The 13,986-nt window shown below is 38.4% G+C and overlaps 1 protein-coding gene across 3 annotated transcripts in view; it reads left to right on the top strand.

Moving 5' to 3' along the window:
* The window catches only part of PKD2L2 (polycystin 2 like 2, transient receptor potential cation channel), a 43,245-nt gene that overhangs the window by 14,435 nt on the left and 14,824 nt on the right, over positions 1-13,986 (top strand). For all 3 annotated transcript variants that reach the window (XM_060636058.3, XM_060636056.3, XM_060636055.3), the window contains 4 exons: positions 7,184-7,304; positions 8,853-8,954; positions 10,953-11,017; positions 11,637-11,688. In XM_060636058.3, coding sequence (XP_060492041.3) covers positions 7,184-7,304; positions 8,853-8,954; positions 10,953-11,017; positions 11,637-11,688 — 340 coding nt within the window. The remainder of the gene's footprint in view (positions 1-7,183; positions 7,305-8,852; positions 8,955-10,952; positions 11,018-11,636; positions 11,689-13,986) is intronic.

The raw sequence follows: 13,986 nt of genomic DNA, 5'->3' as shown, positions 1-13,986 counted from the left end.
AAAGCAAGCTTAAATGTTTTCCTTTAAGAGCTCCATCTTTAGAATCCTTTTATTGATACTGATCTGATTATCCTTTGCTGATCTGGCAAAGCTGTGTTTTAAAAATATTTTTAGACAAATAAAGCAATTAGACAACAAACTTATAGAACTGATCAGTTAGAATCCTTAGCAAAGTTTTCAGGCTTTTTTTTCTTTTTAACTGAATAATTTAAATAAATTTACTCTCCTTTCTGGGTATGTAAAACAAGTTCTGGGTGTGTAAGAAAATTATGATAGTCTAAAATATCAGTTCTCAAAATATGTTCTGTGTAATTTAGACCAAGATTGGGGGGAAATGGCTTCATATTTAAGTAAGTTTGGGAAATTTTGCATCACTCTGTTAGAAATTTGTAGTGCATATTAACAGATGGCTTTAAGAAAAACTGTAATAACTTTCTTAACTTTAGTTATGAATTCTCCAAACTTATTTGTTCATGCCCTTTTATTTGATTTTGGGGAAACTTTGGTGTAAAGAAATGTTCTAGATTGCCCTCTTTTTACCATCCACATGGAAATATTTAAAGTGGCATTTATATGAAATTTCATTTATCAGTAGTGAAAAGAAGAATGAACTAGGAACCCAGAGGATATAATTCTACTTTTGAATTCTGCCACTTAGCTCTTCAACTTTTCTAGACCTTTATTTCTTTATCTGCAAATGAAGGAACTGGATTAAGTTACTACTCCCAATGATCCCTTCCAATGTCAAACAGCCTATAATTTGAGAAGTCTAATTAGCTTTCTCTTGAGTGAATTAGGTTTGCAGTTCCAACAACTTCTCGGTCCTTTCCTAGGATTTTAATTCAAGTGTTACCTAATAATAAAACTTAGTGGTACTGGACATCGATTATAAATATAGTAATTTACAGAACTTGGAAATTGTTCTTACCCTAGAGAGTGGGAAAGAAAAGAAGTATAAGGCACAGCATAAACAGGTAGACAACTTTGGAATGCATTAATGAAGACACTTCTGCTTTTGGTAATGAAGTGCTAGGTTATTGAGATCAACCTCCTCTTCAGGACAATTTAAAAAGATAGATGAAATATAGATAGCACTAAAGAACTAACAAAAAAAGAGAGTAAAAAGTGGACCAAAATCAAAAGGCAAGAACCCAGAGAAGTAAGCTCAGCATCCAAGGCTTCTTTTGCCCTCCTGTTCTGTTAAGCTGATAAGGAATTTTTTTTTTATTGTGGTAATACATACCTAAAATTTCCCATCTTAACCATTTCTAAGTGTACAATTCAATGAGATTAAATACATTGATATTGTGCAACTATCAGCACCATCCATCTCCAGAACTCTTTTCATCTTCTAAAACTGAAACTATGCTCATTAATCAAGAATTCTCCACTTCTCCCCTCCTCCAGCCCCTGGCAACCACCATTCTACTTTTTGTCTCTATGATTTTGATAACTCTAGGTACTTAGTGTATCGCACAGTATTTATCTTTTTGTGACAGATTTTGCTTAGCATGTCTTCAAGATTCATCAATGTTGTGCAGTATGTCAGAATTTCCTCCCTTTTTAAGACTGAATAATATTCCATTCTATGTATAAACCACATTTTAAAAAAATTTAATGTTTATTTTACAGAGAGAGAGATAGAGCATGAGCAGCTGAAGGGCAGAAAGAGAGGGAGACACAGAATCCCAAGCAGGCCCCAGGCCCTGAGTTTTCAGCACAGAGCCTGATGCTGGATCAAACTCACAAACTGTGACACCATGACCCAATGTGAAGTCAGACACTTAGACTGAGCCACCCAGCCTCCCCTAAACCACATTTTGATTATCCATTAATCTCCTGATGGACATCTGGACTTCTTCTAAGTCTTAGATAATGTGAATCATCCTGCTATGAACATGGGTGTATAAATCTCTCATCAAGACTGCTTTCTTTTGGGGCGCCTGGGTGGCTCAGTCGGTTAAGCGTCCGACTTAGGCTCAGGTCATGATCTTGCGGTCCGTGAGTTTGAGCCCCGCATCGGGCTCTGTGCTGACAGCTCAGAGCCTGGAGCCTGTTTCGGATTCTGTGTCTCCCTCTCTCTCTGACCTCCCCCATTCATGCTGTCTCTCCCTGTCTCAAAAATAAATAAACGTTAAAAAAAATTAAAAAAAAAAAAAAAGACTGCTTTCTTTAAAAAAAATTTTTTTGAATGTTTATTTTATTTCTGAGGGAGAGACAGACAGAGACAGAGCATGAGCAGGGGAAGGGCAGAGAGAGAGGGAGACACAGAATCCGAAGCAGGCTCCAGGCTCTGAGCTGTTAGCACTGAGCCCGATGCCAGGCTCAAACTCACAAACCATGAGATCATGACCTGAGCCGAAGCCAAACGCTTAACAATCTGAGCCACTCAGGTGCCCCAAGACTGCTTTCAATTCTTTTTGGTATACACCCAGAGGTGGAATTGCTGGATCATATGGTGATTCTATTCTGAATTTTTGTGAGGAACAGCCATGCTGCTTTCTACAGTGGCTGCGCCATTTACATTCCCACCAACAGTGCATAAGGGTGTATTCCCCCACATCCTTGTCAACACTTGTTATTTTCTGGACTGCTTTTCTTTCCTTTCTTTTCTTCTTCTTTTTTTAATGGTAGCCATCCTAATGGGTGTGACATGACATCTCATTGTGGTTGTGATTTGCATTTCCCTAATGGTTAGTGATATGGAGAATCTTTTCATGTTCTTATGTTGGTCTCTTGATGGTGTTCCACAGGCTCTGTTCACTTTTCTTCAATCTTTTTCCTTTCTGTTCCTCAGACTTGGTCATTTCAATCATCTTATTTTAGGTTCACTGATTTTTTTTTTCTTCTGCATGCTCAAATCTGCCTCTTAATCCCTCCAGTGAATTTTCATTTCAGTTATTGTATTTTTCAGCTCTATAATTTCTTCTTGGTTTCTTTGAGGTGTTCTATATCTTTATAGGTACTTCCATTTTGTTCATAGATTATTTTCTTGACTTTCTCCATGTCTTTTAGTTCTTTGAGCATCTTTAAAATGGTTTGTTTTAAAGTCTTTGTCTAGTAGGTCTGCCATCTGGTCTTTCTTAGTAATAGTTTCTGTTGGTGAATTTTCTTCCTTTGATTGGGTCACACTTCCCTGCTTCTTTTATGTCCCGTCTTTTCTTGTTTTTGTTGAAAAATGAATATTTGAATGTAATAATGTGATAACCCTGGAAATGAGACTCTTGCTCTTCACCAGGGTTTCCTGTTTGGGGTTTTTGTTGTTGTTGTTGTTTATTGTATACTGTTTCTGTGCTGAGAACTATCCTGAGGTGCAAAGGTCTTCTCAGGTCTTTACTGAGCCTGCACTTTCCATGGGCAAACGTGGTGACTTTCTAATTTCCTCTGTATATGCTGTTGCTTTTGAATGTCTTTAATGCCTGGCTCCCAAAAGGGGAAAAAGAGAAATTGAAGGGGGAAGGGAGGGCACTAGCCCTGTAATCCCAAGGATACTGCTTCAGCAAGAGACAGAGGGACTTGAAACAGACAGGGGAACATGCGCATCTCTGTCTGCACCCATGTGATCAGAAGGAGCAATCAGCAATCTAAACACAGATCCCTGAGGGTCCTGATTGCCTACCCTGGCTCCCACAGGTTGCATACAAGCTGGTCCAGAAAAGCATGGCTGCCTGCCATTGGCTGGGGGGGTGAGGGGTGGGGGGTGGGAGGTGGGTAGCTTCTGACAAACCAAAAGCTGAAATTGACCAAAGTTGGCTAAGCCTTCCCCTGGAAGTTGTAAGCCATAAATAGACCCAGAGTTCCAAAGTAGTTACATCAGACAAATTCTGCCTATGTGATTGTTGTCTAGGTGGGGAGACATATTCCTAGTAGTTGGTTTTTTTTCTTCTTCAGTGTTTTTCAGTTATTGTATCATCTTCCCCAACCCTTCTCCAAACCCTCCATCATCAAGGCATTTTGATAATCCAGAAGAAATAGTTAATGAACTGTGTTTCTGGCCACCTCTCAGGGAGAAGGAGACAGAAGGCAAAGTCTGGGGCTTGTATGAGGGTGCAGGGGCAGGATGGGGTAGCCAGGGATTGTCTGGTAACCTCTCTGCACATCAGGCAGGGAGCCTCACGTTAAAGGTGAATCAATCTGTCATGATCACCTAGATATTCTGGGAACTTTATGTGTTGAACTTGGATTAAGATGGCCCCGGACTAGAATGCCTGTGTGTATGGGCACCCACAAACAAAAAACCACCCTGGAGAAAGGTATATTCATTCTAAGCCTCAAATTACTTCTACAAGCAATTTTTCAAACATAACTTACTGCCCATAGTGAAAAGTAACCTGGTACAGATGCAGGAAAAGTCAGAAGCCAGAACCAACAGATACAACAGACAATAGACTTCAGATAATGGAATAATCACACAATACTTCTTATATTTAGAGAAATAAAACACAAGCCAGAAAATATCTTTAGAGAACAGAACAGTATAAAAAGTGACATATTTGAAAGAGTATCAAAAATAGAATTCTACAACTGCAAATTATAGTAACTGAGATTAAAAACCTAGCTGACAGGTTTGACAGCAAACAAGAGATGAAGAAAGGAGGAGTAAAGTGAAAAATAGGCCAGCAAAAATTACTGCAAATGAGGCCTAGAGATACAAAAAGTGGGTGGAGAAGGTATGAGATATGAAAGCTAGAATGAGAAGGCCCAATATGTTTAACCTGAGTTACAGAAGACAGACCGTTGACTAGAGGCAATATTTGGAAAATGCTGAGGAATAGCTAAATATGCAATCTCTCCAAGTGAGAGACTGGGAAGTCATATTAACCACAATGTTATCTTACTATGGAAGAGTCTGTTAGCTATTTTAATTTATAAGAGAGAAATCTAGAAAGTTACCAGGGGTATCAGGAAGCTACAAAACAGTATTTTCATTTGATACAACCTTGTATACTAAGCAGTCATGGTGTTCCTTTTAGCTTGTGGGGACTGAAAGATACAAACTAAACTCCAATTGAGAGGGGGAAATTACAATGACATTGTATTTGAAGTGTCCAGTTCCTTTGTGATTATAACCATTCAGCAAATTGGTTAGGGTTTTGTTACTCACATTATTTACAGAGCACAGGTACCCTGTATTTACAGAATACTCTGTCACTTTCCTGACAGAGAAAGGCTAAATGGAAGCTTTAGTTAACGAGCTAATTTCTGAAAAGGAGAAATGGTGCCCTTAGCTTATCTTTACTCCTATAAATCCAACTCAAGGATAAAAGATCAAGTTTGAAACACTAAAACAGAACTTTGGCCTCCTTCCAATTCAGCTTTTCTTTTTCTAGTTTGTGTAGAAGAGCATTATAAACCAGTATTAAAAGCTGAATAAATACTTTAATTATGATTTAATCATGTCTTGGGTACGGGGGATGAAATTCCAGGCAACTCTTGAGTCCTGGGACTCCAAGTAGCCTATTTCTTTGAATACATTTTCTTCCTTCATTGTATATAACTGTATGCTCCCTTTACATGCTTGGCAGCAACAACCAGAAGCAAGAAGCCTTCTTCCTTTTGACTGACTAACCAATCATGCAAAGTACCTACATACTATTAAAAATTCCATCCAGGCTTCCCCTTAAAATAAATAACTCATTTTAAGCATCCAAGAGCAGTAACAGTGGCATCAAAATACATCAACCATAAATCCAAATAAGCCCAAAGTATCAACTGCCATTATTCCTAACCAGCTTATGAATTTTAAAAACTTTTTCTTTAATACTTTCTAAAATTTCTCCCATGAACATGCATTATTACTATAATCAGAAAAATTGGCACGCTGCCTTTTTCTTTTTAACTGTCCAATGTTAGAGCCCTGGCTTTACATAAGGAATATAAAATACATGTTATCCATTCCAGAAAACAAAATATGAGTAATAAAATAACATGCTACTGTTACAAAACAGGAGTAACAGAGACCATTTTCCTATGTACTGTTCACATAAATCAAAGAAAAAATTTTAATTTCATCTAATTATTAATAATCTTTAAATTATTAATTTAAGATGATCAACTCAGGAACCTGAGTTTAAGAAATGGAAACTACAGTAAATCTTTTTTCTAACCTAATAATCTACTGACCCACTGACCTACTTTGGAATTTAGGTTAAATCTGATATTTCTGGTACAGATGGATATATTAATGTTAATTAATTAGAAGTAATGCTTAAATTTAATTGACCAGAATAATGCAGAACCCAGGCAACAATCCTTAACTACATTTATCACCATTTATGAAAAATTCTAACTTGCTTCTGCAGATTGCTTAGTGTTTGTATTATAGCTAGAAAGATCATTATTCCCAAGAGAACAATTTTAACTTGTAAAGATTCAAATACTTTTAAATTAATTGCTTAACGTAGGAGTACAGATGAAATTAAAGAGTTCTCAACTTAAAAAAAATAAAGAACGCATCTGCATAACTTATTAACATATGTCCCTTATGTGTCTGGCAATGCTATTGCAAATTAGTGATGAGAAAATAGGACATCAGGTTGAGGAATCCTAATTCTACCTCTGTTACTACTGTGCTCAATACCTTAATTTTCCAACTTTAAAATTAATAAAATGAAGATCTGTAATATTTTAGATGTTACCTTACATCAAATCCAAGATTTATAGTTATTGAAGAAAATAAACCTCAGTGTCATGTTTGAGGATCATCACCAGGACTGTTTGAGATTCAACAAGTAACAAATTGTTGGCATCTTATTTTGGCAGAAGAGGTGTACAAATTAAACATACTGTTGATATTAGAAATTTTAGGGTTCTTAGGTGTAGGTACAAGTTGAAAATCGCTTATTGGACAAGGTCAGGTAGTCCCAGTTTTAGAAGGACACAGGACAGGCTAAGATGGCCATTGCCAAGACCAGCTGGTAAGCAAGTATCTCACGGTTCCAATCTTGTAGGTGAACATTCATTAAGTGGAAGCCCATCATTTCCTGAATCACTGTTCAGCTACTGAAGTACCTTGTCTTGCCCTCAGGGGAATTTCCGTACTTAGTTTTATAGAACTCTGTTAACTAGAGCCAGAGAGCCTGTGCAATATGCAGCTAGATACTTTCCTGGACACATGGGTAACCTCCATCAGTTGTGATGTATTTATGAAGGGATATAATGTTTTTCTTTCTTCCCATCAAAGATTTGCACAATTCCGAATTGTTCTTGGAGATTTTAATTTTGCTGGTATTCAGCAAGCCAATCGTATCTTGGGGCCCATTTACTTCATCACTTTCATCTTTTTTGTGTTCTTTGTCCTGCTGGTAAGTACGAGCATGTATGTCCCCTTTTTCACTTCTATTTTTTGGAAGAAAAAAATGAAATGATTAATTTAGAAGAAATTATAGTATAACTGCTTAGCTGTTAGAGCTTTTTACATTTATTAGGAACTGTGTGGATTCCTAGTAATCTAGGCTATAACTCCAGTGTCTGAATGTTTCCAAGTTGTCCAAAGGAGAATGTGATCATAAAAGTTACCATTTTGATGTCAGGTGTGTGCCAGGAATGTGCTAAATCTTCTACATCTATAACTTGGATATCCCGGGTCCCTCCAACCTGGGACATGGCATACCGGAAGGGATGAATGTATTCTGCCCATATTGCAAATGGCTTCTGGCCCTTAAGGCTAAAACCACGTATCTTTGTGGTTTTTAGGAGTCCCCAGGATGGGTCTTTCACATCTGCTCAAGACGAATTTATTTGGCCTTCCTAATCAAGGAAATTTGCTTTCCCTCTTTGACAACATTTTTGTCACACACAGCAGTTATCCCCTGGTGGTGGCCAAAAGTCCTCAGAGTGACAGAGTTGGGCCTCAGTGAAAGGTGGAGAGGTGGGCTGGGGGTAAGAATACCCTCTCCACAATTGTTTGTATTATTTGGACAGAGTATTCCTAAGAGCCTTAGTAAGACTGTGCATCTAAATAGCTTTAGAGAACTTTAAAAAACCACTCTTATAGGGCTCCTTTGCCTCAATCAAAAGTGACCCTATAGTCTGAAAAAAAAAAAAAAATTAAGCTTCCTGGCCTGAGGATTTTCCCCATTCTCCTCCTACACTAAGGCCAGTAAGTGGAGGAGAGGTTCCTGTTTCCTCAGCACTAAGATTTAGCTTTCCCATACCACCAGGCCACCTGCCTCCGGTAAAAGCCTTTCTTTTGATGGAATCAAGAAGGACTACAGTGGGTCCCTTATAGCAGCAAAGACTGGATAGTTGTGGCCATATAGAGGGAAGTAGAATCTGTCTGAGCTGTGAGAGGTTTTAAGTTAACAGCTGTCTCTACCACCCTGCTTCCTGACTCTGATAATGGTTGTAAAGACTGCTGTCTTCCTCTGGCAGTGGTGCCAGAGAGAACAGCATATGTACGAATGTGATACTCTTATGTTTAATAAAAACTAACTTTAAATATGGGAGCAAGTAAAAACAAAAAACAAAAACCACTCTAATGAACATATAATTACATTATTCTGTTTTTGTCTGATATTCAATGTTGATCAGTTAATATATTTATCTACATATATATATCTACATATATCTATCTACATATATATATATATATATGCATTAGTATCCAGTTCATATGCATTATTTTACATTGTTTTTCTCATTTGCCATAAACTTATTTGCCTATATCCACACATTACACATTTCCCATTCTGCTGTGTTACAGTCTGCATAGGCATTTCTCTATTACTGAGCATATGAACTACTTTAAAATTTTTAAATCTAATTTTACAAATCCCAGGAGTCATCAGAGTCAGTAACATTTACATTAAATCTTTATGGAAATAATTATTTTTGTGACTATTTCTTCCCAGAACATGTTCTTGGCAATTATTAACGATACCTATTCTGAAGTGAAAGCTGATTATTCAATAGGCAGAAGGCCAGATTTTGAACTTGGTGAAATGATTAAAAAGGTATGTCTACTTCTTTTCCTATTTAGAATTCTAAGACAAATCTTGTTCACTTTTTACTCCTGTACTTTAAACCCCAAGCAGTGGTGGGTTTTTGGGTTGGGGGTGGGTTTGTTTTGTTTTCTGTTTTGGTCCAGTCTTGCTCATATCTGTATTATGTCACTACCAGAGAAGTGAGATTTCTTTCTGTCTTTAAAAAGGTGGCCAAAATTATTTCAGTATATCAAATAGCAACTGAGCTGTTTACTAAACGCAAAGCTCTGTTGGGTTTTATAATAAAACTATCTCTTCCCTCCAAAAATTTCAATTTAGATGCTAGTAAATTTCTATAGACAATCTAAACTCAGAACTCCATGTGCCTTATCTTCCTCATTTTCCTGTTTCTGTTAATGGCAACAGGAACAGTTGCTCCAGGCTTAAAAGCCTTGAATTTTTTTATTCCCTTTGCCTCATATGGTTGGTTGCCACGGCCTGTGTGTAAAGTTCATCTCTGCAGTTTTTGTTCACATTTGTGAAATCCAGGCCATGTTGAATTCTAACTGCCACCACCGGAGTGGGGCCCCTCAGTACTTTTCACCGAGCCTCCTGTGTAGGAACATCTTCTATAGCAACATCTTATGGCCCCTCTCCTGTGCCTATCCAGCTCTGATATCACTTCTCTACTCAAAATTCTTCAGTCTCTCTGGGCCTGTCAAAATAAGTCCAAATTACTTAGCCAAAGAATTGGGTGAATGCCTCTACTCAATAGCACTGTGTCCCAGCTAGTGTTTTGAGCACTGTGCTGTTTAAATTTTTTTTTAACATTTATTCATTTTTGAGAGACAGAGACAGAGTGCAAGCAGGGGTGGGGCAGAGAGAGAGGGATACACAGAATCCAAAGCAGGCTCTAGGCTCTGAGCTGTCAGCAGAGAGCCCAATGCAGGGCTCAAACTCACGAACCATGAGATCCTGACCTGAGCCGACGTCCGACCCTTAACTGACTGAGCCACCCACGCACCCCACACAGTGTTGTTTACCATCACTGGCTCTCCCCTCTGGGCCCCTGCTCAGGTCACCTGCCGCCCCCCTCCAATCCCTCGCTGACATACTATTCTCCCTGACAGTGGTATCGCCCCTGTCCTCTCAACACCTACCTCACTTGCATGGTTAGTAGTCACAGGTGTACAGTGTCGCCCATCTCTGCACATCCATGGCTCTAACCACATCACTTCACACAGAAAAAGTCCTAATGGCCATGAGGCTAGTGGAGTTTCAAAACTCGGTCCAACAACGTATCTGTAAAAGGAAACCATTAATATGTCCCCCAGGGAGCTTAATTGTAGGTTTTTTCATCTTTTATCTCTTCACTATGATGTTGGTTATGTGCATTAAAGTGTTTACATCATTAAATGCAATACATATTAATAAAACTTTTTAAAGATTTTTTTTTCAAGTTCAAGTGTGATGCCCACAAGAGAACCCCTTTCTCTTTTTCACCAGTAGGCAGAAAACATAAGTGGTGACAAAGTGAAAGAAATCATAGCATTCCCTCCGTATTTCTTTTAAAGTTTATTTATTTTGAGAGAGATAGAGTGCACACGCATGAGTGGGGGAAGGACAGAGAGGGAGGGGACAGAGAATCCCAAGCTGGCTCTGTGCTGTCAGCGCAGAGCCCAGCATGGGGTTTCAAACTCACCAACCATGAGATCATGACCTGAGCTGAAATCAAGAGACAGGAAGTAGCACATAGGGGTGCCTGGGTGGCTCAGTCAGTTGAGCGTCCGACTTCGGCTCAGGTCATGATCTCACAGCTCGTGAGTTCGAGCCCCACGTCGGGCTCTATGCTAACAACTCAGAGCCTGGAGCCTGCTTCTAATTCTGTCTCTCCCCCTCTCTCTGCCCCTAACCCACTCACATTCTGTCTCTGTCTCTCTCAAAAATAAATAAACATTTTAAAAAATTTTTTAATTAATACAGGATGTATTTTTGATGAACTTTTAAACTATTTTTAATTATGTCCAGAGTTACGACAATGCTCTTGAAAAACTTAGACTAAAGAAACCTCAAAAGGATGGAGACGATAAAGGGTAAGATGGCTTAAAATTTTAATTTGCCATTTAAAACTGTACATTATATGAGAAACTTGCAATGAGAGTAAGGTTTTGATTGTAAAACAGCCACCACCCCAAGTGCTTATTCTAAATATGTTGTCAATACATCATCCACTAGGGCCTCCTAATTCTGAGAGCGCCAGGAGGCTCCAAGCTAAGCTAATGAAAAATTAATATAAAGCGTGCTGTGCCACTCAGAAAGAACTTTAACAGAAAGCTGAACAGGAGAATAAAGTCCCCCTGAGAAGGGAGGAAAAACTGTTAGTCTACATTAAGTGCATTCACTTAGCTATGAAAATAAAAACATTTTTACACAAAATATTTAAGGATACACTTACATTTATTTATTCAATCACTTTGGTGTCCAAATGCTTCCCAAACCCAGACCTCTGGCAGTGGCACAGACTATAAACATTATTTTATAGCTAGAGATGTGACACTCTGGAGAATTTCTATTAATGACACTTTCCAAATAATGAGTGTTATCAGAAAGACCAGAAATGCAATTCAGATCCTTACTATAGAGCTGATCATACTTTATTTTCCCTTTCTACTGTCATAGGTCTCTGATCTTTATTTTATTTTATATTCTTAGTATGAAAGGCGATTTGGCTGAGCAAGCCAGAAGAGAAGGCTTTGATGAAAATGTAAGATTTTAACTTTCTCGTAAAGATAGCTTTATTAGAAATGTGCTTACAAAAAAAAAAAAAGTTCTGATTAAGAATTGAAATTATTTGCTTTCTTTACAGCACTAATTGCCAACTCCGAAAATTTCTCCCCAAATCTAGCTGTTGTTGTTTATAACAAATTATTTCAATTCTACATGCTACCTCTTTTTTTTAAATGTTTATTTATTTTTGAGAGAGAGAGAGAGATGAGGTAGGGGCGGGGTGGGGTGGGGGCGGGAAGGAGACACAGAATCCGAAGCAGGCTCCAGGCTCTGAGTTATCAGCACAGAGCCCAACGCAGGGCTTGAACTCATGAACCACAAGATCATGCCTGACCCAAAGTTGGCCACTTAACCGACTGAGCCACCCAGGCACCCCTATGTGCTACTTCTTTTATTGGTGCTCTCAGACAGATACTTTGGTCCTACAGCTGTACAGTCACTGTGGGATTATCACGCAGGGTTTAGTGAGTATACTCTTTTGAGATGATAATTTTTCTCTTGTAATCATCATTCATGTTTTATACAGTTGAACCTTGAACAATGCAGGGGTTATGTTTACAGTACAGGAAAAAAATCCATGTATAAGTAGGCCCACACAGTTCAAACTTGTGTTACTCAAGGACCATGTTTTTGAACAACACAGGTTTGAACTTCACAAGTCCAGTTATATGTGGTTTTTTTTCAATAAATATGGTACAGTACTTCCTGTGAGTGTATTTTCTCTGCCTTATGATTTTTCTCAGTAACATTTTGTTTTCTCTAGCTTACTCTACTGTAACAACATAGTATATAATATATATACAGAATATGTTTTAATCGACTGTTTATGGGATCAGTTAAGACTTCAATCAATGGTAGGCTATTAATTGTTAAGTTTTTAGGGAGTTAAAAGTTACACATGCATTTTCACCTGCACTGGGGTCAGCACCCCTGACCCCTGCATTGTGCAGCTGTCAGCTGTACATACACTGGAGTGAGGTTTCTCATTGTGAGATAAGAGAGTTACAAAAGGGAAAGGTTGAGGGTTAAAATGAACCTTGTGGTGTTGGATTAGAATTACAGGTGTGTGTGTCTGTGTGTGTCTCTGTGTGTGTGTGTGTTCTATAGCTCTATCTGTCCACTGAAAAATCTAGAAGTAAATCTAGATCTTGGTTTCCAAATACCATTCTCTTCTAAAAGGAATGAGGGCCCCTTGGAGATACGGTTAATTCTAGGGTTGGAAGATACAACATGAATCTAGAATATCTTGTTGAGCCAGAAAGTGAAAGTGCTGTAAGAATAATGAAGATCTGTTCAAAGAACACAAGAGTCAGGTTTGAGGGGCTCCCACTGGCCAAATCTGGAAATATTTAAGCGCTATAATGAATAATAATGTATAGCCCATTGAATAACAAAGGATTCCATGAGTTCATACTCATCTAAACATATACATGGATAAAAATCAGAAGGAGAATGGAATTTTTCCATACCTCTCCACAAAATACATATTACTTACCAAAAGAAAAAGAATATGTCAGGGTGAAGGAATCTGGCAGATACTGCCTTAGTCAGTATGGGGAAAAACTGAAACCATACACCAGCCAATAAGATGCTAAGAGACAACAGCATCACTTCTGTACCATTTCTGCCAAAAATGTAGAACATGACAAAGTATCACACGAAACTGAGGGACGTTCTGCAAGATAACTGGCCTGTATTCTTTAAAAGTGTCATGGTCAACATGACAAGCCACGGGAAAGCAGAGGAACGATACCAGAATGAATGAGATTAAAAGACAGACAAGTAAATACAGTGCCTAATCCTGGACAAGTGGCAAATTTGAATGGGGGGACTCAGCACTACAAGATAATCATCTATCAGTATCAATCTTCTGACTCTGATGGTTGTGCTGCGATTATAAAGGAAAACGTCCTTGTAAGCAGGAAATACAGATTGATGTGATCAGGGACACTGGGGCATTCATGTTGGCAACTTCAAATACTTCAAAGGAAAGAAAAAGTTTTTGTAACTTTCCCCTAATTTTGAGATTCTTTTTTTTTTTTTTTTTTTTTTTTAACGTTTATTTATTTTTGAGACAGAGAGAGACAGAGCATGAACAGGGGAGGGGCAGAGAGAGAGGGAGACACAGAATCTGAAACAGGCTCCAGGCTCTGAGCTGTCAGCACAGAGCCCGACGCGGGGCTCAAACTCACGGACCGTGAGATCATGACCTGAGCCGAAGTCGGACGCTTAACCGACCAAGCCACCCAGGCGCCCCTTGAGATTCTTTTAAAAA

This window comes from Panthera onca, chromosome A1, assembly GCF_046562875.1.
Source record: "Panthera onca isolate mPanOnc1 chromosome A1, mPanOnc1 haplotype 2, whole genome shotgun sequence".
Taxonomy (NCBI): Eukaryota; Metazoa; Chordata; class Mammalia; order Carnivora; family Felidae; genus Panthera; species Panthera onca.
This window is presented reverse-complemented; position numbering and strand designations above follow the sequence as displayed.